Source organism: Diutina rugosa, assembly GCF_008704595.1.
Source record: "Diutina rugosa strain CBS 613 chromosome Unknown scaffold20_size193122, whole genome shotgun sequence".
NCBI classification, from domain to species: domain Eukaryota; kingdom Fungi; phylum Ascomycota; class Pichiomycetes; order Serinales; family Debaryomycetaceae; genus Diutina; species Diutina rugosa.
The window spans coordinates 1-20,978 of NW_022995162.1; the positions used below are offsets into that span (position 1 = coordinate 1).

Sequence of the window (20,978 nt, forward strand, 5' to 3'; positions counted from 1 at the left end):
GCTTACACCTACGCCACTAACCGGGACCCGCTCCACGTCACCTTTGAAGAGTTGACCCCCGTCAAGGATGACGAGGCCATCATCAAGGTCGACCACGCCGCGCTCAACCCCGTCGATGTCATCTTGTACAACCTGGCGTACTGGGTCACGTCGTTTTTGAACCTGAAGCAGGGCGTGGGTCGCGACTACGCGGGTACTGTGGAAGCCATTGGCGCCTCAGCTGCCTCTACTAGCGGACTCAAAGTCGGCGATAAGGTGTATGGCATGTACAACCACCCCTTTGGCAACGGTACCGTGTCTGAATACATCACCATCAAGCCCAATGGCTTCGATTCTGCGGTGGCGAAAGTGCCCCTGGGAATGTCAATGGAACAAGCGGCCGGGGTACCCTTGGTGTTTGGCACTGCCTACTGTATGATGGACGGCCACAACTTACTGGGGGCGAAAGTGCTTGTGCTTGGTGGTGCTACCTCGGTGGGGAGATACATCATCCAGCTTGCTCGTGAACGCGGTGCCGCTGAAATCATCACAACCAACGGCCCTCGTTCCAATGCCCTCGTGCATCAATTGGGTTCGACTAAGCAAATCGACTACCACGGCCACAAATCATTGTTGAATCCCGTGCTTGAGGAAGCTAAGCTTGGCAAATTCAACTACATCTATGACTGTACTGGTAACGATGACCTTTTTGCCAACTTGAGTGCGATTGTTGACCCTGCTCGCAACGACTACGTCACCATTGTCGGCGACCGCCACTACACCTACGTCCTGGACCACGCATTGTCGTTGCTGTGGTCTATGACTAAATCCATCACTCGTACCATCTTACTGAAGCTTGGTTTCAACGGCTTCAACTACCACTTTGCCGCCGTAATCTCCAACCGCGCCTGGATGGAGTTGGCGTCGACGCTTTTTAGCGAGGGGAAACTCAAAGTATTTGTCGACTCTGTGTTCCCCATCAACGAAACTCCCTTAGCAATGAAGAAGCTTGCTGCCGGTGAGGCTCTGGGCAAGGTGGTAATCAAGGTTGCTGAAAATTAAGCGAGAAGGGCGAGGTTTGTTTATAGTCAATGAATGTATTGCGATCGAGGTTTGTTAGTAGCTAAATGAACTTTCTCGTTTATGCTTTCGAGTTAATCTGTTGGTATTCGGCATCAACGCCCAAGCGAGCGAGAATTGAGGTTTCTTTGATTATTCTTCAGCGACTCAATTTTGGAGCTGAACTGTCGAATTAGGCTATCACTTCATTAAGGAAGTGTACGATTTTGTTTGAGTGAGTTGATCATCAATTATGGGAGTACCTTAGCTATAGGCCAATACAAGTATCTATACACCGACTACAAATCAGATCTCGAATCCGGCCTAGGTGGATACAGCCCGTAACGGCACAGTTCATTACACTAGCGGTAGTATTCAGTGGGCTTTGGAAGCGACTTACGTTGCTTGTAGCATACGAAAGGTGTAACTCTTCGTTAAAGTCAAGTGTATGGTGCGAAATACAAGATTCATATCCCGTAAATGTGAGTTCTGAGTTCTAAAAAGCACCAACTCATATCTATCAGCATCATTAAAATTTATATGTTCTTTTGTTTAAATTGACAGCACTCCTCAGAACTGATAAATATAGCAAATTTTAACTCTGCATATAAACCCGTCTCTGCATGCACGTGCATTTTTTGATAAAGTTCTTCCATAGCATATCAAACATCTCAGGAGAACTTGAACAACATCACCATGATGTATACGATTCAAATAACGATTACGACAGCAAGTGGGAACTCTTTGAATTTCTTGTTGAAAATCTAAAAAGTGTGATATAAAATCAGGAAAAATTGCTAAAATATACCCGTTTGCTCCATAACATTTGTTGGCACTGGAAGTATATCTGATGTGATTTTGGGAGAGTTGACGTCAATACTGGAGTCTCTATGTGAATATAACGGTGGAAAAAAAACTTTTTTTTTTTTTGCAAATTATTTCTCGGACGACTTTGAGTTTGTGGCGTAGCCAATTACATCTAGTGAACATTGGAATTGACCTGCGATGTTTGTAGAAGTAACAGGATAGGTTTAATACCTCGCCTATGGTCATTAACTATATGCAGGTGCATCAATGAATATGCAGAACACAAGAAGGTGTGCTGTCTCACAAACTTGCAGAGAGATTAGCTCAGTTATATCAGCGTTCCTGTTATTATTGATCATATTTATTTGGTCTGGAGAGATTAGGGGGGTGTTGGCACCAATACCGACACAAATATCACGCTTTCAAGATCGAGGTTCTGCACACAAGCATTGCATGTGCATATGGTTCACGAATTTTCAGTCCGGTATTTCATCACGTATATGACATTCTAGGAATTTTTAAAATAGACTACTGTGATTTATACAGTTGAAATAGAATTTACAACAACAAATGGGATTTTTCTGAATTTTCTTAAGAAAAACTTCAAAGTGTGATATAAAATTAGGAAAAACTGGTACAGATTTCTAATTAGCACCATAAAATCCTTTGGCACCAGAAGTATGGTAGATAAATATCTGGGCAGGCTGACGTTCTATTTGAAGTAGTTTCAAGTTTGTCAAAAAATAAAATTAAGGAGGAGCCATAGAAATTGTCTGTGTGCTTTGTAACAATTGCTGGCACCTGAAGTATAGGTGGTGTGTTTATGGGCAAGTTCACGACAGATACGACGAAGTTGGAGCTGTGACACTTCAATGGCATTACCTGCAGGACGGGTAGATGGATGCAGTGCACACATAATCATGGCGCTACAGGTGCAAATCGCAATGATACTACCATCATACTTTCAATACGCTAGACTGTTGGCTGCAAAAGTCCCAGGGAGCTGAATCGAATACTGAGGTATCTGACAGGTTTTCATGTGCGTTCTCAAATGGATCCTGCATGTAGAGGAGGACTTTTTCAAGGCAAGCATTCACCATTGATAAGACAAGTTGAGTGAATTCTGAATCTAAATTTATGTTTCTCACGGTTCAAATATATGTGTAATAGACATCAGCAGATGTTCCCGACAAAAAAAAATTTTGGAATAAAAACTTGTAAAGAAAATTTGAAATAATTTTAGACGAGCGACGAGTACCTTGTATGCAGAAGTTGACGAGTGGCGCGGGATGTTATATACAGGATATAACCGATAGATCTGTAACAGGTTGAGTTACACTTGTCAAACTTCCACAACTACTGTTATTATACCACTGGAAGATTGTCAGCAGAATTGTCATTTTGAAATTAAAATGAATGCTGGAGTAAGTGTTCAGCTTACATCATATCTGTATTTTTAGTCCATTGAGATTACTGCTCTTGAACATTCTTTTCACATCTTGTAGTTCACATAAGGTAAAGTTGGATACCATATGAGTTGTGTACACGGTTGAAAACATAGCATATAAGCACAGTCAGGATCTCAAGTGAAAACTGAAAGGCAAAAACAGAAAAAAAAAAAAAAANTTACTCGAGCCAAAACTTATTGTGTTGAGCTACAGTGTCTTACTCTACCAGTTCAGCTTTGATTCAACGAAACTACGTGGCGTTGTTCGTTTGTGACATACGTTAAATTCACTCTTTACGCTTGTATGTTTTCTGAACTCATGCTGTTGGTGTGGTTGTGAGCGGACTGAGTGTGAAAGTACCATCAAGCACTAGCAATCCTCGAGATTAACCACTCGACTTGTTTTTGTACTAGATATGCCATCAAGCGATTCCCAACTCCACGTTGGGTTACCTGCAAGAATCGAGCACACATGATGAACACTCGAAACGATCGCTCGAAACATGCCCTAGCGGAAACCATCTGTGACAGACGAGTCATGGTAACAACGAGCTGTCTCATAGATGTGCCTGACGGTTTGGGTGGTTCTCCAGCTCACGTATGAACACTCGACCAAACTGGATCGTTTCGAACCGCTACTGATTTTCCGAGACTTATGTGGGATAAATAATATACGTCTATCAATATTTTGGATATTACTATTACAGCGGTCGCCACCGGGACGACACTAGAGTAAGGAGATTAGAATTGGAACTCGTCCAGCGACCGCCGGCGGGGGAAGTGGAAGTCCTCGTTACGCGAAGGCGGGCGGAGGGTGCGTGCGTAAGGGTGGTCGTAGTCATGCTCGGGTAGATCGTCGTGTTCGCTGTCGACAAGACTGTGGACGTCGTCGGCGAAGTTGACCTCAGGGGGCGGCGGTCGTCTCGTCGGTTTCTTCGACAGAGGGACCAGCCCGTGGTGTGGGTAATCGTCGTCAGCGTCGAAGTCGAACTCCTCCTCGCTGTAGCTGTCGTAGGGCAGGTTAGTACGTGAGCGGGCCCGCCGTTCGTAATCGGCCGAGTAGTCGTCGCTGTAGACCTCGTCCTTGTCATCGTAGTGATCGGTGAACTCGAAGGAGCCCGTCTGTCTCGGGTGGGTGCCGTAGGTGTCGTACTCGTCGTCAAACGACGAACGCATCGAGTGGGCTCGGGATTGGGCGCGTGAGTTTGCCAACGACTGCTCAGCGGTGATGATGGCTCTAACTTTCTTAGGAAGCCTGTCAGGACGGTAGAACCGGAGATCGACACGCCCGACGATGAAGAGGATGTTGACAATGGTTTCAAACGCCCCCCAGGTGATGTACATCGGCACCCGCTTCGAGATACTGGTCTGGTCCTTCTGGTATCTGTCGAGGAAGGTAACAATACACCGCAACAACGATCCGATGAATGTCAAGATAGTGGTGGCAGTGACAATGCAGATGGACCAATTATGGGTCAAACTACCTCTGGAGTTCGACAACCCCTCCACCATGTTGTTGTGGTGGTGAGTAGCGGCGATGACTCTGATGGCGTGACGCTGGTTGGAGCCCCGCTTCATGAACGTCTCTTCCGCCTCGTGCTTAGCCCCCTTCTTCACGAAGTAGAAGGGGCCAAACAGCTCGATCCACCACGGCTGGTAGGTGTATAAGTTTTCATCCTTGGCCGTGGGCTTGAAGAAGTACAGCAACCCAATCAAAATCAACGCCGTGAACGTATAGAGTAAGATCAAGATTGACGACGCCTGCACTGCCTTCTGGTACAGCTTATAGGCACTAAGACTCAAGTAGTACTGGTAGGGCACCGCCAGGGCGACGATGGTCCAAGCAATAACACCGAACACCACCGCGTAAAGGGCAATCATGGTGTTCCAGAACAAACGTCTCGAACCACCCACGGGGTGTCGCCACGTGAAGAGTCTCTGGGCCAAAATCAAGTTGAACGATACCAAGATGATGGTGGGCAAGATTAAAAATACCTCCAGGGCAATCCCCGTTTGGGTTAACCCGATGTTGGACAGCCACTTGATGCGCAACGAAAACCCGATAATCTTCAAAATACAATAGAATATCCACCCGAGCGAGATCCAGAAGTAGTGGGCTCGCGAGCAATTGATGGCGAAGATGAGGGTGTGGAAGAACAAGAGCACCGAGAACACCACAATAAACACAATCAGCGGCGCCACGTCGACGTGGTTGGGATAGTCACCGAACAAGTTCAACTGCCAGTAGACGACGTAGTCCATGATGTAGGGAGGGATATGCCCCATCAAGTTGACCCCGGCCTTATTCAACCAGTAGGCACCGGTACCCTCGGCGGGCATGTTGTTAGCGTAGCGAAGCAATTGCAAGATGCCATGGGTGGGAGTGTAGGTGTCGGGCGACCATATTGGGTACAGCGTTAATGCGCCCGTCCACGGGGGAGAAAGGGTCATGGTTCAGCCAGACGTTGGGGTAGGTGGTGGTGGTGGTTTTCTGCACGGGACAGCGGGCTCGGAAGGCATTATAAACCGTGCTCTGCTTCCTCTGACTGGATATAGTGGGTGCCGCAAACCTGCCTAATTAGGCAGTTGGGCAAAGGCTCGCCTGCACCAAGTGGGGCAAGACTAAGTGCCCCTCGAAAGTCACCGGCAGCACCCGTTAGCCCACGGAATTCACATGGAGCCGTTGACAATGGCGGTTAAGCAAATGGTTGCCACCCGTCGTCATTGTGTTTGTAGGTTAAAGCCTCTAAGTGGGGCTCGCAGTGGGTGTATCGGTTACCGGCCTCAGATCGCAGTGGCTCCTACTGGCAATGTTTACGTATGGCAGAGTGGGGCAGAAGCGAGTCTGGGGGAGTCTGGGGGAAGAATGAAACGCCCGCAATCAATGGAGAATGACAATTGGCGTTGTCCCCGTAACTATCGTTGGGGCAATTTCGTTATCTAAACCTTTCCCGAGACTATGGCGCGAGCTACGGGTATGTTAGGCGGTTTTGTTTTGTGGTTTTTCGTCAATCCGAGGCTTAGTGGCAGGGGTTTACCTTTGCTCCTGTTTATTCATCGCCAGGAGCATCAAACAGTTTTCCCCAATGAGGCACTGTTTAGTGTAAGCTATATATTTAGGCCATCACTGCCTGTTTAGGTGATGCGCGCGCTTACCAAAACATCACACTGGCCACATACATCGTATACACACTACCGTATACAACATCGGTACACACACTACCCTCCACACTTACCAAACCCCGAATGAAGACGGTGGTAGACACTACGGGGGCTCAACAAGCCCTCAACAGTGCTACTGATATCGATACCACCACCCAACCACCGACAATCGCCACTCCTCAAGGGAGAGTGCTTCTCGATATCCAGGGGGTTCTCAATGGTCCCCTGGCACCACCCCCACCGTCAGACCCAGCAGCGCAGAATTTCATCACCATCGACGATATCCACACCGCAGTCAAGTTCGGTCGTGTCGAGTTCAATGGCAACCGGGTGACGATGTATGTTGGCCAGCTGCAGCGGCTAGAAGGGCAGATCGTGCCGCTTAAAGTACCGCTAGGAGTGCTACGCGTCGACGACTCGATATCGATGGTTGATGTGGTGAAACACAAGCTCACGTTCACCGACCGGCCCCTCCCCATCATGTAATGTTCGTTTATGACCCCCTAATTCTATGACCACAAATTCTATAGATACGGCTACTCTCAGATCTTGGCCTTTTCGTTGCACCGCGCCGTCCACTTCAAGTGGTTCTCGGTGGTGAAGCCGTCCTGCTGCGGGTCGGTGATCACCAACCGGGCGTGGATCTGGCGGATATCGGCTTCGCTAAAGCCAAACTTATCTCTCATGTAGCTGACGACGCCGCCGTATTTTTGGTGAAACATAGAGATGGTGTCCAACATCGCCTCGTAGCGCAGCGAGATCAAGTTGTTGAACCCGTCTTCTTCCAACGTCCAGTTAGCGCGTCCCTGAGCAATGGCGGCCTCGAGAGCGTCGCCGGCTTCGCCCATCTTCAGCTTCAACTTGTCGACAGTGTCGACAAACTTAGCCTTGATCTTGGCGTGGTCCGGTTGAAGCCCCACCGTGGTCAACTCGTACTCGCGAGCAATGGTGTGGTGGTCGACGCCACAGAGCAAGAGGATAAGCATGGCAAGCACACCGGTGCGGTCCTTACCGGCAGTGCAGTGGAAGAGGAACGGGCGGCCGTCGTCGCGAATGTACTCGAAGATCGTCTTGTAGGCGCCCCACCCCTCGTCCAACACTTTCTCGTACACGTTGATGTAGGTGCTCCACAGCGTCATCAAGTTCTGGTAGCGCATGGCGATCAGCTCGGGCGAGTAGTCGTCGTCGGTGAACACAGGCGAGTGGATACGGGTGATGCCGGCGGCGGCGAGCTTCTCGTGGACGCCGTCATCCTTAGCTTCACCGTGGGACCGCAAATCAAACACGGTAACTACCCCTAGCCGCTTGATTGCCTGTACCCCAGCATCGGTGACGGTGGTCATCAGCGCACACCGGAACACCAAGTTGGGCACCACGTAGTAGCTGTGGGAGTTGCCGTCGGCCTCGGGGTAACGTGGATGGGCCACTTTCCACCCACCGAGGTCGCGGAAGTTCAGAATTCCTTCCACCTGTTTCCAACGAGGGAAACGGCCAATGTCGTACAGCAGCGCCACAAACCGTTTGAGCTCCTGGTGCGGCTGTAACCACAGGAGGATGCGGTCGACGACCTCGTAGTTGTAGTTGACGAGTTTACGACGGTTCAACGGGTAGCCGTCAGGGTTAAACTCGGCGGCATCGGACTCCGATTCGATGGCGACGGTACCGAAGAAGTTGTGGTCGGCGCGAGGGATAATTTCAAGCTTGTTTGAGTAGTAGCCGCGGTTTAAGTAGTTGGTGTAGTAGGCAAAGTCCTCAATGGGGACGATGGTATCCTCTAGCCCGTAAATGCAAAGCGTCGACCAGTCCAAGGGGAGCTCTTTGACTCGAGTCATATCGGGTTTAGCCAACTCAAGAAGTTCCTGGCGAGGAATGGGTACATCGGTCAACTTACCGTGGCGCAAGCACCGTTGAGGCAACGAATCAAATTCAGGGGAGAGGATGGGGTAGCGGTCGATAACCGTCCACAGGCGGAATCTCAGCGAACAATTAACCAAATTGGGGACGATGATCGCCTTGGACGGGTCTTCCAGCTTAGCGATCTGGTTCTGCTCAATCGCCCACAAGAACATCGCCACTGCCCCTCTAGAATGGGCAATGATCAGAGAAAGCGTAAACTCGACACCCAAGCCGTGCTTGCTGCTGTCGACAATCCACTCCGCGCAGGCCTGGATGTCGGCGACGTCCTGGGAGATGACCCGCCCCACCTTGTCGTTGGCGTTATCGGCGGAGTTGCCACACCCGCGGAAGTCGATCCGCAACGAGTAGACACCCAACTCCTTGGCCAAGGCGTGGGCAAGCCGTTTCTGGTAGCAGTAGTCGCGGTGGCCGCCCTGGCCGTGGAGGATGAGCGCCATCTTCAGCGTGGGCGGCGCGTAGCCCATGGCGTGGTAGTCGTCGGTGTCGACGGCGTGAGGCACCGCCACCGTGGCCAGGATCCCGGGGCCGATGGTCACCTCGATCTCCCGGGGCGCTTGATACTCTTCAAACTTCATTTGGGTCCGTGTGGTGGGTCGCAGAGGCGAGTAATATCTTTTTTCTTTTGGATCGTGGGGTGTGGGGTGGTGGAGCGGGGACCTGTATATCGGCTCGGATGGCTAGACGCTAACGGCCAGAACCTCGGGTCTCAAAAATATGGAAGAGGAAAGTGAAATTGTCAATAATCATTGTTGTTAGAGTTCTTTTTCTGTGTTGCTTCTGGTTTTGAAAAGTAATAGACTTCTTTGTAGGTGCTATATTCATATCACAGGCATATTCCTTAATGGCTTTCACATGGCAATAATAACCGCGAACAACTCCGGGGTGTGGCTACCACCGCACCAAACGGCTACCACGAAGCTCGGCCCGAAAATAGCAAAGCGGGGCACCCACCACGATTCAAACCCCGAGTAGGGCATACCCCGGGCAATTATCTCCTCTGTTTACAATAATAGTCTTCAAATTCAATTGTATTGTCAATATTTTGCTGAAAGTCTTACCGCTCTGTGGGTCGTGGCCAAACATCAGTGCTGCAGTTGAGTGCGATTGCCGCCAACCAAGGACGATCACTAACTGTCCATGTCTTTTGACCGAGCCGCCTATTCCCGGGTGGGGAAGTCGCTCGTGCAAAAGCACCAACAACATCTTGACACCCAGCTTGAAGTGCTTCGCCAGGCTCTCGTCAATTTCGCCAGCGAGCATGCCAGTGATATCGCCGCCAGCCCCGAGTTCACCGCCAAATTCACCCAGATGTGCGTTCTGGCAGGCCTAGATCCGTTGAAGCTTATGCTGCTACGACGTCTGTCGTCATCGTCGCAAGAACCCCTGGCGGTAGCGGTCCGGGTGATGGAATTCTGCCAACAAACGATCCACATCAATGGCGGGCTTATTGCGGTGTCTGACCTTGCTACACAGCTTCTGGACGCTGATATTGGCCTTACAGTAACGGAAGCAGAGGTGGTGAAAGCTGTCGATGCTCTCCAGAAGCTAGGCCCCGGGTACTCGCTCATCACCATCAACTCTCAGCGATGGCTCAAATACTCCAGTGCCACCGACGACATGCTGAGCGACCAGCACAAGTTGTTGGAGCTATGCCAGTTCATGGGCGGCTACGTCACCTACCGGTTGTTGCGGGACAACTACGGGTGGGATGGCGAGCGGTGTCGGCGAGTGGTGGACGAGATGATTCTGCAGGCGCTTCTATGGATCGATAACGGGCCGCCAAACTCTACGGAATTGTTGTTCTGGGTGCCCACAAACCTAGGGTAGACTCCCAGGTGATGGAATGCAACGTGAGACTATTGAGAAGCTCAGAAGCCATACTTTTCTTCGAACTACCTTTGATCGGGGATTACTTTAGCTGCTGAACAAACAAAGGGAACGCAAGGAATGAAGCACATCTGTTGAAACCAGAACACATATACCGATTCCAAGGGTCGTGCTCTGAGTTTTATTTTAAATCTACGATGATTGTGACTTTATCCTGTAGTTTGCTGAGGACGAAATCTACATAGCCATATAGACGAACAAGAGCCTGAAAAACAGTATACATCTATTGGATCTGGTCATCTTTAGGACGTGTTGAACTCGATTTGAGCCAATTTCAGCTGAAATTCACTAAAGTTTTGGATATTTACCGTCATGACAGCCCTAATATCGCCACTTCTTGTTCGAGAAAAATCAGATCATCTTCTATAGTTTCATACATGTGCTAATAATATTCATAGGGTCTTGTAGATCAGTTTGCGTGGTCGTTCGACCATATTTGCACTTCTGGATCGTGAGATATTTGGGATACTCAAAAAATTGCCACGAGGGGGTCTATTTTTCAGAGATCACCGAACTTGGGTTTCTAAACCTCGTGCCATTTGTTGGTACTGATATATGTGATTCTCTACAGTTTTAGGAGAAACTTTTGTTAGCACAATACCCATCAATCTTCACTGGATTGAAAGATATGTGCTGCGCAAGTGTAATTACAGTAGTGTAATTTGAATGATGTGATACTTCACACTGGAATTAACGGCTGCATATGCTAAAGAAGTTATAGCTAGGTTACTGAAGAGCAATCTCAAAAAACGTGGATGTAACGATCTGGTAATATCGTTATCGCACTATGCCATTTTCGGATCTTTTTGTGTTTATAATTTGACTCAATGTAGATCTACCTATCTGTTTACGTGCATCAATTTAGCGTTGATGTCGTGTCGGACACAAAATGACAAAATGGTCGTGTCCTTACCATGAAACTAATTTCAGGAATAAATACAGTTTAACATGCTAGTAGTGTTTCTAGCAACTGAACGAACAACATGGTTTAATTGTTGAAGTTTTGATTTTTTGACAAAATTTTTTTCTAAAGGTCTATGGAAGGTCCTCAAAAGCTATGCACCTCATGACGTCATCGTGTAAATCACACTGGTGTACCATATCAATAGTTGTCGAAATACAAGCTCTTCCTACGACGCTTTGATGCCGTTTTGACACTAAATCCAGAGGTGAAGTCCAAGAATGTAGTTCGGCTAATTTACAAATCAAATTGTCAGGAATTTGACAAAATGCAATATGTTGATGAAGTCTGAGTGATACCACATCAACATCTCTACCATTTTCACACTCCAAATGATGACATCATCTTACTATGTACTTTTGAAAGCAGTGATGAGGGTGTTTTCAGACATAGAAAGGTCCTTCATCGTCTTTTACCAATTCTCACTTTCTCTTGCAAACGCGTACGCGTGTATGTCGTATGACCCTCAGGCGTATGCCACCAAGGCCGAAGCCCAACTCGCCAGCGATGTTGAGTTCCACGTGATGTTCATCGAGGACATTCTGACGCTGTCGTTGACTCAATTATACCAGTGGCGACAGATTAACCAGCCCAACCACGCCCCCGTTGACCGACTTGGCGCCGCTGCTCTGCGACCGATTGTTGACCATGTGAACGTCACTGAAGACGAACAACCAGAGATTCCCACGAGACGACAGTGGAAGCTTACTTTACAGGACCGCCAGGGCCACGCGTGTTTTGCCTACGACCGCTACCAGCTGATAGACTGGCTCAAAATCAGAGCTGGTGCCAGTGGACCGTCGCTGATGGTACCGATACCTTTAGGCAGTCGAATTGTGGTCAAAGCGACTACACTCATTGAGTTTGGCGTGCTCCAGCTTGAGAAGACTAAGTGTACTTATCTTGGTCCCGATAAAGACATGGGCCCCGTGGCTGACCGCTACATTTCGGTGCTTGAACACCGATTGGGGATGTCATCCAGCTGACGACTACATTGTTTTGATACAGGGGCTGTGTTTGTGTGTTTGTGTTGGTTGTACATAGTACGCGAAGAGTGGAGGCGGACAGCGAGCAATGGCGGTAGTAGTGATGCTAATAGTAATGTGATATCCATTGGGTCCCGCTCAGAGCCTCGGAGATAGTCATTCCTGAAGAAGGGTATCCCAAAGCGCATGTTCTTCAGGGTAGTCGTGGTGGACGAGACTCACCAAGTAGTAGTCGCGGTGGATCGAGTTGAGGAGCTGGTACAGCTTCAGGTTGACCTTGTAGCAGCGGGCCCACTCCACCCACAAGTGGAAGGCCTCTTCGTTCCACGCCTTGAACGATTCGTAGTCGACCATCGTCGGCTGGACCACCTCCCGCGACGGGAACACCCCCCAGGTGATGGCCGTTTTTGACTCCGCCTGGCGGGGCAAGTTCGACTCGATCTTACCCAGCGAGTCGCCCAAGTAGTAAGTGATTGTCTGGGCGTCGACGTCCTCGGTGATGCGGGGCAAAATCACCTCGCGCCAGTCCTTTTTGGGGACGAACAACTCGACAAACGCCTTCTGGTAGAGCACCCCACCGGGAGGACCCCATCCCAAGATCTTATCGTTCAGACGACAGGCGTTCACCGCCGGCTGCAGGGCGAGGGAGAACCACCCTTTGCAGTTTAACTCGAGCAATTCCTCTTGAATCAACGCGGTTTCGGGCAGCAACGCCTGGTCGGCCCACGGGAGCAACGGGATCAGGCCCGAGAGATAGGCGGTGAACACGCGGGTGATGTCGAGGGTCAGTTCGGGAGTGCCCCAAAGCACGGTGGCTTCGTTAGGGGTGCTAATTTTGAGCGAAGGACCGTAACCGTCGATCTCACCGTAGGCGGGAGAGTTGGAGTCACCAAACCGCCCGTTGGGGAAGTCATCCCAAATAGCGTCTTTACCTAAGGCCCCTTTACCAGCCGAGATCTCGCGGAGCACCCGTTTATCTTTGAGGAGGGCTTTGTTCACAAGTGCTCGCTGCGCATCGTCCTTGGCGAGCTCGTTAGCGTTAACCAAGGATGACCGCCGCCGAGCCCCGTTGGCGCCTTTGGGCGGCGCCTCGACGTCGCTGTCGTCCAGGGCGATCGCCTCGTCGTGGTTGATGTGCGTGGGCTCGTCGATCACCAGCAGCAACACCTGGGAGTTAGCGATGATCAGCGCCGTGGCCTTCTCGAGATTGAGACAGTAGAAGTGGTAGCCTCTGATCCTGCCGTTGGTCTTGGCGTCGATGGCGGCGATGATATCGGTGATGACGTCGACCCCGATCTGCTTGACGGTGTCGTCGTTGGACTGGTGGGCCGACACCCGTTGCTCGATGGCGGCGGGGATCTTGGCGTGGGAGAGCTTAGCCGCTCGCTGAAACACTTTGTAGGTGGTCACCGGCATAAGCCCCGGGATGAGCACCACGTCCTTAAGCTCAGGGTACAGCTGGAGCAACTGTTCGTAGGCCAAGAACTTATCGACGTCGTAGAACAATTGAGTGATGATGAAATCAGCGCCTGCCTTGACTTTTTCCACTAAGTATGGCATATCCTTTCTCGGGTCCTGGCCGGCGTTATCGGAGCCGTCAACATGACCTTCAGGGTAGCCAGCAACACCAACACAGAAGTAGTCGCCATAATTGGCCTTAATATAACGCACCAAATCAACGGCGTTGTGGAAGTCGCAGTCGGGGGTCCAGTACTCCTCGGCGCGCGGAGGGTCACCACGAAGGGCAAGGACGTTGCGGATCCCCGCCTCTTTGGCTCGGGCAAGGGCGGTGTCGATGATCTGGCGATTGGTGTTGGTGCAGGTCAAATGGAGCACTGTGGTAAGGCCCAATTCTCGCTGGCAGGTGGCGGCGAGGTCCAACGATTTCTCCAGTGTCAGCCCGCCGGCGCCCCAAGTGACGGTGACGAATAACGGATTGAGCGCCAGCATCCGGGTCAACCGGGCGATGAGGTTGCGGAACCCGCCGTCGGTTTTGGGCGGGAAGAACTCGAACGACACGAACCGCTGGTCCGGCCGGAGCTGGGCGATCTTCTCGGTGAGCTTCGCCATCGCTGTGGAGATTTTGGGATCTTGGAGTAATATTCGTCGTTGACTCAGGACTCGGGGTGCGCGTGGTTTGTGTGCAGGTGTGTCAGTGGGACATGCGATGAGAGCGAATATTGACTGCGGTGATTTGCGTCGGGGTCAATCAAATGGATGGCATAAATGTATAATTTTTATCATTAAAGGAAGAAACTGTCTAGTTTTTGATTTCTTATGGCTTCAGACTTGTATGAACCTGTGCATTACGCAGTGTATGCTCACTTTAGCAGAAGCTAAGTCTTCTAACGCAGAATGCACAGAAGTCGATCTAACTCGCTGTTGCATGAATAAAGAAGTTACCATCAATTAATGATTCTACATTTGATGAAGACATAGACCCATTGAAATTGAAAGTTTATCTTGTCTTAGATGAATGGTAAATTGCATGATATGGTTGTGTTACTAAACTCGGGGTGCTATATACGACGGTGCCATTAAGATAGAGGGGGTCATTACTTGGCGAAACTGAACCACAGTTTGCGCAGATTCTGTTTGAGTTCGCGGGTCAACGCCTGGTCTTCGGCGACGAGCCGGGCCAATTCGTCATCTAGCTCAGCGAACCGTTCCGTCTCCTCGGCGTTGATCACTAATAACTCAGCGATATCATTCTGAAGCGCTTCAGGGAGGTCTTCTTGTTCTGGGGTCCGCGGTTCCTCCAGCGTACCACTATCAGCATGGTGGCCCGTCTTCAGCTCAATCTCAGCAATGTCGGCCTCCATCTTCTCAATTTGAAGTTCCAATTCCTCAATATCGTTACGCACTTCGGGTAACATCACTTTGGTGTCGACCATGTTCTGTACCGTGTCCACATGGTCGCGGTTAAAGTTGGCATACTCAGTCTCGAGCTCCTTGATGATGTGGCGCAATTTGCCGTTTTCCACCCGCAACTTCTCAATGTCGCCGGCCTTAGCCTCTTCGGTGGAGTATATCCGTTCGAACTCGCCTTCGTACTTGGTGAGTTCGACGGGGTCGACGTTGATTTGCAACGCGTCGTGGACCATGGCGTCGAGCTTGTAGTACGGGTGGTTGGCCAGCCCCGAGTTGAAGTCTGACGCTCGTTTAGCTCCCGCAAGTAACGAGAACCGTTTGGAGATGGTCAGCGACCGTTTCAGCAGCGGTGCATCCGGTGCTTCGAGACGAGTGAACTCGTCGTGGACGTAGACATTGAACATCTTATCTTTTAAGTATTCCAATAACTTGTCGAACTTAAGCTGTAACAATTGCGACTCGTTCTTAATCATCAAGTTCACCGCAAGTTTAAGCACCAGCTCGATACCCTGGGTGATGATGATATCGTAGATCCGCAACACCATGTCCAAGGGGAACTTGTAGGCGAAGAAAGTGAGGAACCACTGCAGGGCGTACATCGACAGCTTGATCCCCTGTTTGGCGAGATGGTTATACAATATGGGCGAGTACACTTCGAGGAGGCGGTCGAACTCGTAGAGCATCAAGTGTAATCCTTTCATCTCGGGACAGAACATGTCGCGGACGTTGTATTCCTTCATTAACGTCACTAAGAGACAGAAACACTCGGCCTCGCTCATGTTCATGATTAAGGGCACGGTAATAAAGATCATCCCCTGGGTGTAGCCGACGTCGGGGTCGAACAACAGGTACGCCTTGATGACGTTGTACAACTCGTCGGCCTTGTTCACCTGCTCGACGTTGGTGAAGAACGAGGTGCGGGTCAAGTCTCGCTTGATCAGCTTCTCGTGGATCGACGGCTCCAGCTTCACCTGCAAGTAGAACTCTTCCATCTGGAAGTTCTTCGATTTGGCCACCAACTGCCAGATAATCCCCCGAAACTCGCGCGGGATCCCCAGCATGATGAGGGTGTTCAACTCGTCCAGCTCGTTGAGAATCACCTCCTCGTAGTTGTTGACGATCCGCGTCCAGAAGTCCCAGTCGATCTTGTACTCGAACATCTCCGAAAAACCCCCCACCGTCTGCTTGATGTTGTCGAAGGTCTTCTTGATGTTCTCCGTCCCCAGATTGATCTGCTCCTGCTGCTTGGCATCCTTCAGGGCGAAGTTGCGGTTCAACTGGTTGTATTTCGCCTGCAAAAAGTAGTTCTGCGTCTGCTTGTTGTAGGAGTGGGCCGTCTCCTCGAGCTTCAGCGTGTCCGCCGCCACGAGCTCGTCGAGACGGATGCAGTCGTCGATGATGTGTCTCGGAGGGAGTTTCGGACCAGCGGTGCCACCAATGCGTAAGGGTGCCTCCAGAGCGTCCTCAAACAGGTCGTCCAAGTGCTTTTCCGGTTCCGGTTCCCGCTTCCCCTCGAGCGCCATCTGGGCGGCGTCGCGGGCAAGCGACTGGTCGAGGGCGCTGTCGCCGTCGCCGCCGTCGTCGTTGAGGTCGACGTTTTCAAGCTCGCCAACGTCGTCTGCTGCCTTAGCTGATGATGTCAGCAACGGCCGCGTGTCGAAGTCGAGGTCGTCGCCACTGCCTTGCGGGTCACTCATGGCGGGTGTCTCAGGGTGAGGGGTGGTGAGGGATCAAACAAACAGTGTATGCGACACGCACCAAATCCGGCAATGTGACCCCAGCGAGATTTCGGCAGTGCGAGCATTTAGACGGTGCGAGCATTTGCAGCACGGGTGTACTTCGAGAACTCGGTTTTGTGAGTGAGATTTTTGCTGCACGGGTGTAACTTCATGGAACGGTCGAAATAGGAAGCAGAGCAAAGCAGAGCAAGGCAGAGGTGGGCGGAGGCAACCGGAGATAGAAGTATTATGTGACAGGGTCCACCTGCCCTCATGGTTTGGCGCTTGGTGCACGATGATGACGAGAGAGAAAAGTGTCTGGTTGCCATCGGGATCGGTTGGTAGGCGGCGCCAAGGCCACGGACATAACCGGCGCCAACGCCTTAATCCCGGGCGCCGAGCCTAGCCCCCCTCCCGGTGGCTAGTGGCGGGTACCTGCCCCCCTAATTTGCCGCTTAAGCGTTTGTGGATGACAGCCGGCTTCTCCCGATTTTGGGGCCGGGGTTGCGTGGTTAATGTCTGATAATATCGGAGGTAACTAGTGACCCGCGATCGCGCCGCCGAGCGAGACAATGGCGCCAGTAAAAAGCACCGGTTGCGACGTATTGTCGGCAAGCGGCGGGAAGGTGATAGTGGTCGGCGTTTAGAGGAAGAGGGCCAGAGGATCGTGCCTAGCAGGACGCATGAGAAAGCAATACAAAGAGGTTAAATGTCCAGTCATACGTGTGTGATGTATCATTACCGGATTATATCCCGCACGCTCGCTTACACCCAGTGGAAGTCATGGCTGATCTCGACGGTGTCGGCAGCTGGTGGCGCCGCGGCAAAGTCAGGGGTGACGAGGGCGGTGGCGAGGTGGCTGTCGTCGGAGAGGACGGCGGCGGTGTCGGCCAGCAGCGACGCCGACGACGCCAGCGTCAAGTAGCCGCTCAGCGACAACACGTCCCACTCCGACACCGGTTCCGCCGCCTGCGTTGCCGCCGCCAGGGCCAGCGCCGCCGCGTCGTAGTCCTCGACGATCACTCCGGCGGCAATCTCGCGCTCGAGCAAGAGCGCCTCGAGGCGCGCCCGGTCACAGTTGGCGAAGTAGAACCGGATCACTTGGTCGTCACACGTGATCGGCAACTGCCCGATGTCGGCGAGCTTGTCGAGGCTGTCCTCGATCAACGCCAACCGGCGCCGCTGGATGTCGAGCAGCCGCTTGATCTCCAGCTGAGTGTCCTCGGTGTACAACAGTTCGCGCGGGATGGCGACCTTGCAGTCGAGGCGAAATTCCAAGTAGCACCCGCTGACGACCTTCGCCTCCAGCTCGCGTTTGGCTAAGCTGAGGGTGATGCGGTGGTTGGCGGGGGTCAACTCGCGGTTCAACCGGATCGCCACCAGCACTGTCGGCTGGGGCACAAACACTTTTTGCCCCGCGTACAGCGCCAGCGGCGCCACCCCAAACAGGCGCCGAATACGGTTGAAAAACGTCTTGGTGGTGAAGTTAAGCGACAGCGTGTGGAGGCGGAGCCGGTAGGTGTTCAGGTACGCCTGGCTGAAGTTGTGGAACACAAACAGGTGCCATTGGGCCCCCCGCAAGATCGGCAGCGCCGCCCGGGTGCGGAAGTAGTGGTGGAAGAACTTGGTCTTAAACCGGAACAGCTGGTAGTGGGTGCGTGGATTGGAGTTGAACGGTGAATAGGTAGTGAACTGGCGCGTCGCCTGGAGCCACGGCGTGGCGATGGCGGGCCTGGTGGTGGCGGCGCCAGCGTTTGCCACCGCCACCGGCGCCACCAAGACGGGCGCGCGACAGCTGGGGCGGGCGAGGCCGCGGAAGTGGTGCGCCACCCGCTGGGAGGCGGCATTCCACGCGTGCACGATCCCTCGAAACGAGGTCATCCTGGCGTAGACAGTTTCAGGAAACACCGGGTGGTAGCCTTAGATCAAGATACTAAGGGGAAGAATGTATGACACCGCACTGCCGATCAAAATTGATCACGTGATACGTCACGAGACCAGTCACGTGATTAAAACGTCACATGATTGATCACGTGACCGATCACTCAATTTCTCCAACTATTCAAATTAAGTGCACGGAGACGGATACAATCGGAGGTTCGCTAACCCAAAACAAACTCATTCTTTTTTTTGTATAGCAAACGGCCAGCGGAGTACACTTTGCTTGCGATGCCAAGCTCCGACGGGTTTTCAGAGGCGCCGCGGTGCAGGGGTGATGCCACTGAAAAAGGTGCCACGAAAACATAACCACTCTTGCCTCGTGCCTTAATCGTCAAAGTAACTAGAGCAATTTGGAGCTTTCGGCACCAAGTTTGTGTCGGCAGGCCAAAAAAAGCACTGTCGGTGAAGCTGTGGCTTCGTTTAGTGACCCCATTTAAATGACGGCGTCAAACACTATTCTCTTTAACGTATCTCTTCTCGTTGTGAGTGAATCTCTCTCGGGCTCGGTTATCAGATCGAGGCTCGGACTAAAATGTTGTTTGGAGGTGGAGATACGCTGGCGTGCTTCCTGGTGGAGCCTCTTTCGTCTCCGGAGTTAGTCAGCGGGCGAGATTGACCTCGCCGGCGGTCGTAATCTTGCTTTGCTATTATTTGATGACGTCGGCGAGGATCGCTATTGTTTGTGTTCCTTTTTTCTGCGTTCGCCCCGTAGTTGGGGCTTTGGCCCGCCCGGGGGTATTACTAATATTACCACTTGCAATGACAACCAAGATGGCCACCCACTTGCACCACTTGCACTTCCGGGGTGTGCCAAGTATTGCTTAGCGTAGCGGCTATCCCAACCGGACCAGGCGGGCCCTCAGGTGCTGCTGCCACCAATCACTTGCTGGCCAATCTCATAAGGCTATTCTCTAAGGCTAATCTCTAAGACAAATCTGATACGGCGAATCGCCGTTTGGCCATCCTCGATTGGGCGATTAGGCCCAAGATAATAATAAGCCTGGTGGAGACAGCGACGTGGCTGCTGATTAAACTCTGCGTTGGCCAATGGGTGTGCAGCGATCGCGAGGGATACTTGCCTGTGCTGCTGCCTGCTGCCTGCTGCCTGCCTGCGTTGAGCGACCGTTTACCAATAGTGGGTGTATCTGTCGCAGGTTAACCTCCGATGCACTACCCCTCACTGGCGAAAAAAAAAAAAAAAAAAAAATTGCCAGAGGGACCCAACACCTGGAAATATTGCCAAATTGAGGGAACACGACGCCGCCGGAAAATTCGGAGCTCGCCCTCAAGGTAATTGCTGGTGGTGGCTTAAGTCGAGCAATTAATCCGAGCCGCCGCGCTGCTGAAGTAATCGCCTCAAACACACACTAACATCTAAGACAAAAAGAAAAGGATATGATCCACTGATCATGATCGGGGGCCTGCTTAGCTAAGACGGCTGTGACTGTTAGATGGCGCGATGACAGGCACTCACCGCATCGTCCGATAACGGCCAACGGAAAGTGCGTCACTACTCAAAAGTCGTTTGTGGCGGTTACGGCGTTCACGGGGACACCGGCGACCGGCAAGTGAAAGTCTATTTTTTAGGACGCAAAGCGGCCACGGCGGCGACGGCGGGTTAGCCCCCCTTTCCAGTGGGGCGGGGTTAGGACGTGATCGGCGCTTCGGAGTTGCCTGTGGCGCCTAATTTCCCCGGTTCCGCATACACGTCAGCGTGCCGTGAGACAGGTTGAGGGGTTTTTCCGTAATTTTTCCGGCCTGGGCGATGGCCCCATGCTGGTGCCTGCCCTCTTCCCCTCACTCTTCCCCTCCCAGAAGCTAAACTTAAGGCATTTCTGACGTCATGAACTCAATTGTGATGGGCTTATTCGTCGGAATCATGACTACCATGATATCACTGAAACTCTCACTTAAAGTTAAACTTAAAGTAGAATTAAAGTATTCAGGATTTAGGGGGTACTCACTGAAAGTACGGATTCGTGATGTCAGGGTCAAATCTGTAGATGGGAGGTTAACTGGTGATCTGGGGCAAGTTTTGGTCAATTATCGTATAATGGTTTATTATTGTTAGTATACTCGATATGTTATCAATTTATCGTGGTTATGATAGTCGTCCTATTTACGGGAAATCCAATTTAGTCGTGGTTGTCATTATCGTGCATTTATGGTATATTCACTTGCGGTAGAGAGTACGCAGTAGAGAGTACTGAACAAGAGGTTGAAAGCGGGGGGGGGGGGGGGGG

General features: G+C 51.4%; 9 protein-coding genes across 9 annotated transcripts; 4 read left to right on the forward strand and 5 right to left on the reverse strand. All coding sequences in view use genetic code 12, as the record gives it.

Annotated features, from left to right (window-relative positions):
- DIURU_003774 (uncharacterized protein) lies at positions 1 to 1,041 on the forward strand (the record flags this gene model as incomplete). Its single annotated transcript, XM_034156573.1, has 1 exon — positions 1 to 1,041. A coding segment is annotated over one exon (1,041 nt), but the record flags the coding sequence as incomplete, so codon positions are not given.
- Positions 1,042 to 4,033: 2,992 nt separating this feature from the next.
- DIURU_003775 (DUF3112 domain-containing protein) lies at positions 4,034 to 5,743 on the reverse strand (the record flags this gene model as incomplete). Its single annotated transcript, XM_034156574.1, has 1 exon — positions 4,034 to 5,743. The coding sequence occupies one exon, from the start codon at positions 5,741 to 5,743 to the stop codon at positions 4,034 to 4,036; it is 1,710 nt and encodes a 569-aa protein (XP_034011352.1).
- Positions 5,744 to 6,538: 795 nt separating this feature from the next.
- CTF8 (Ctf8p) lies at positions 6,539 to 6,940 on the forward strand (the record flags this gene model as incomplete). The annotated part of the gene is made up of 1 exon (XM_034156575.1): positions 6,539 to 6,940. One exon carries the CDS (start codon positions 6,539 to 6,541, stop codon positions 6,938 to 6,940), a length of 402 nt encoding a protein of 133 aa, XP_034011353.1.
- Positions 6,941 to 6,996: 56 nt separating this feature from the next.
- DIURU_003777 (uncharacterized protein) lies at positions 6,997 to 8,946 on the reverse strand (the record flags this gene model as incomplete). The annotated part of the gene is made up of 1 exon (XM_034156576.1): positions 6,997 to 8,946. One exon carries the CDS (start codon positions 8,944 to 8,946, stop codon positions 6,997 to 6,999), a length of 1,950 nt encoding a protein of 649 aa, XP_034011354.1.
- Positions 8,947 to 9,508: 562 nt separating this feature from the next.
- VPS22 (ESCRT-II subunit protein) lies at positions 9,509 to 10,198 on the forward strand (the record flags this gene model as incomplete). The annotated part of the gene is made up of 1 exon (XM_034156577.1): positions 9,509 to 10,198. One exon carries the CDS (start codon positions 9,509 to 9,511, stop codon positions 10,196 to 10,198), a length of 690 nt encoding a protein of 229 aa, XP_034011355.1.
- Positions 10,199 to 11,551: 1,353 nt separating this feature from the next.
- On the forward strand, positions 11,552 to 12,205 carry NCE4 (Nce4p; the record flags this gene model as incomplete). Its single annotated transcript, XM_034156578.1, has 1 exon — positions 11,552 to 12,205. The coding sequence occupies one exon, from the start codon at positions 11,552 to 11,554 to the stop codon at positions 12,203 to 12,205; it is 654 nt and encodes a 217-aa protein (XP_034011356.1).
- A 156-nt stretch (positions 12,206 to 12,361) lies between these two features.
- On the reverse strand, positions 12,362 to 14,275 carry DIURU_003780 (methylenetetrahydrofolate reductase (NAD(P)H); the record flags this gene model as incomplete). The annotated part of the gene is made up of 1 exon (XM_034156580.1): positions 12,362 to 14,275. The coding sequence occupies one exon, from the start codon at positions 14,273 to 14,275 to the stop codon at positions 12,362 to 12,364; it is 1,914 nt and encodes a 637-aa protein (XP_034011357.1).
- A 485-nt stretch (positions 14,276 to 14,760) lies between these two features.
- GYP5 (Gyp5p) lies at positions 14,761 to 16,773 on the reverse strand (the record flags this gene model as incomplete). The annotated part of the gene is made up of 1 exon (XM_034156581.1): positions 14,761 to 16,773. One exon carries the CDS (start codon positions 16,771 to 16,773, stop codon positions 14,761 to 14,763), a length of 2,013 nt encoding a protein of 670 aa, XP_034011358.1.
- Positions 16,774 to 17,559: 786 nt separating this feature from the next.
- On the reverse strand, positions 17,560 to 18,675 carry DIURU_003782 (uncharacterized protein; the record flags this gene model as incomplete). Its single annotated transcript, XM_034156582.1, has 1 exon — positions 17,560 to 18,675. The coding sequence occupies one exon, from the start codon at positions 18,673 to 18,675 to the stop codon at positions 17,560 to 17,562; it is 1,116 nt and encodes a 371-aa protein (XP_034011359.1).
- Between the last annotated feature and the right edge of the window lie 2,303 nt (positions 18,676 to 20,978).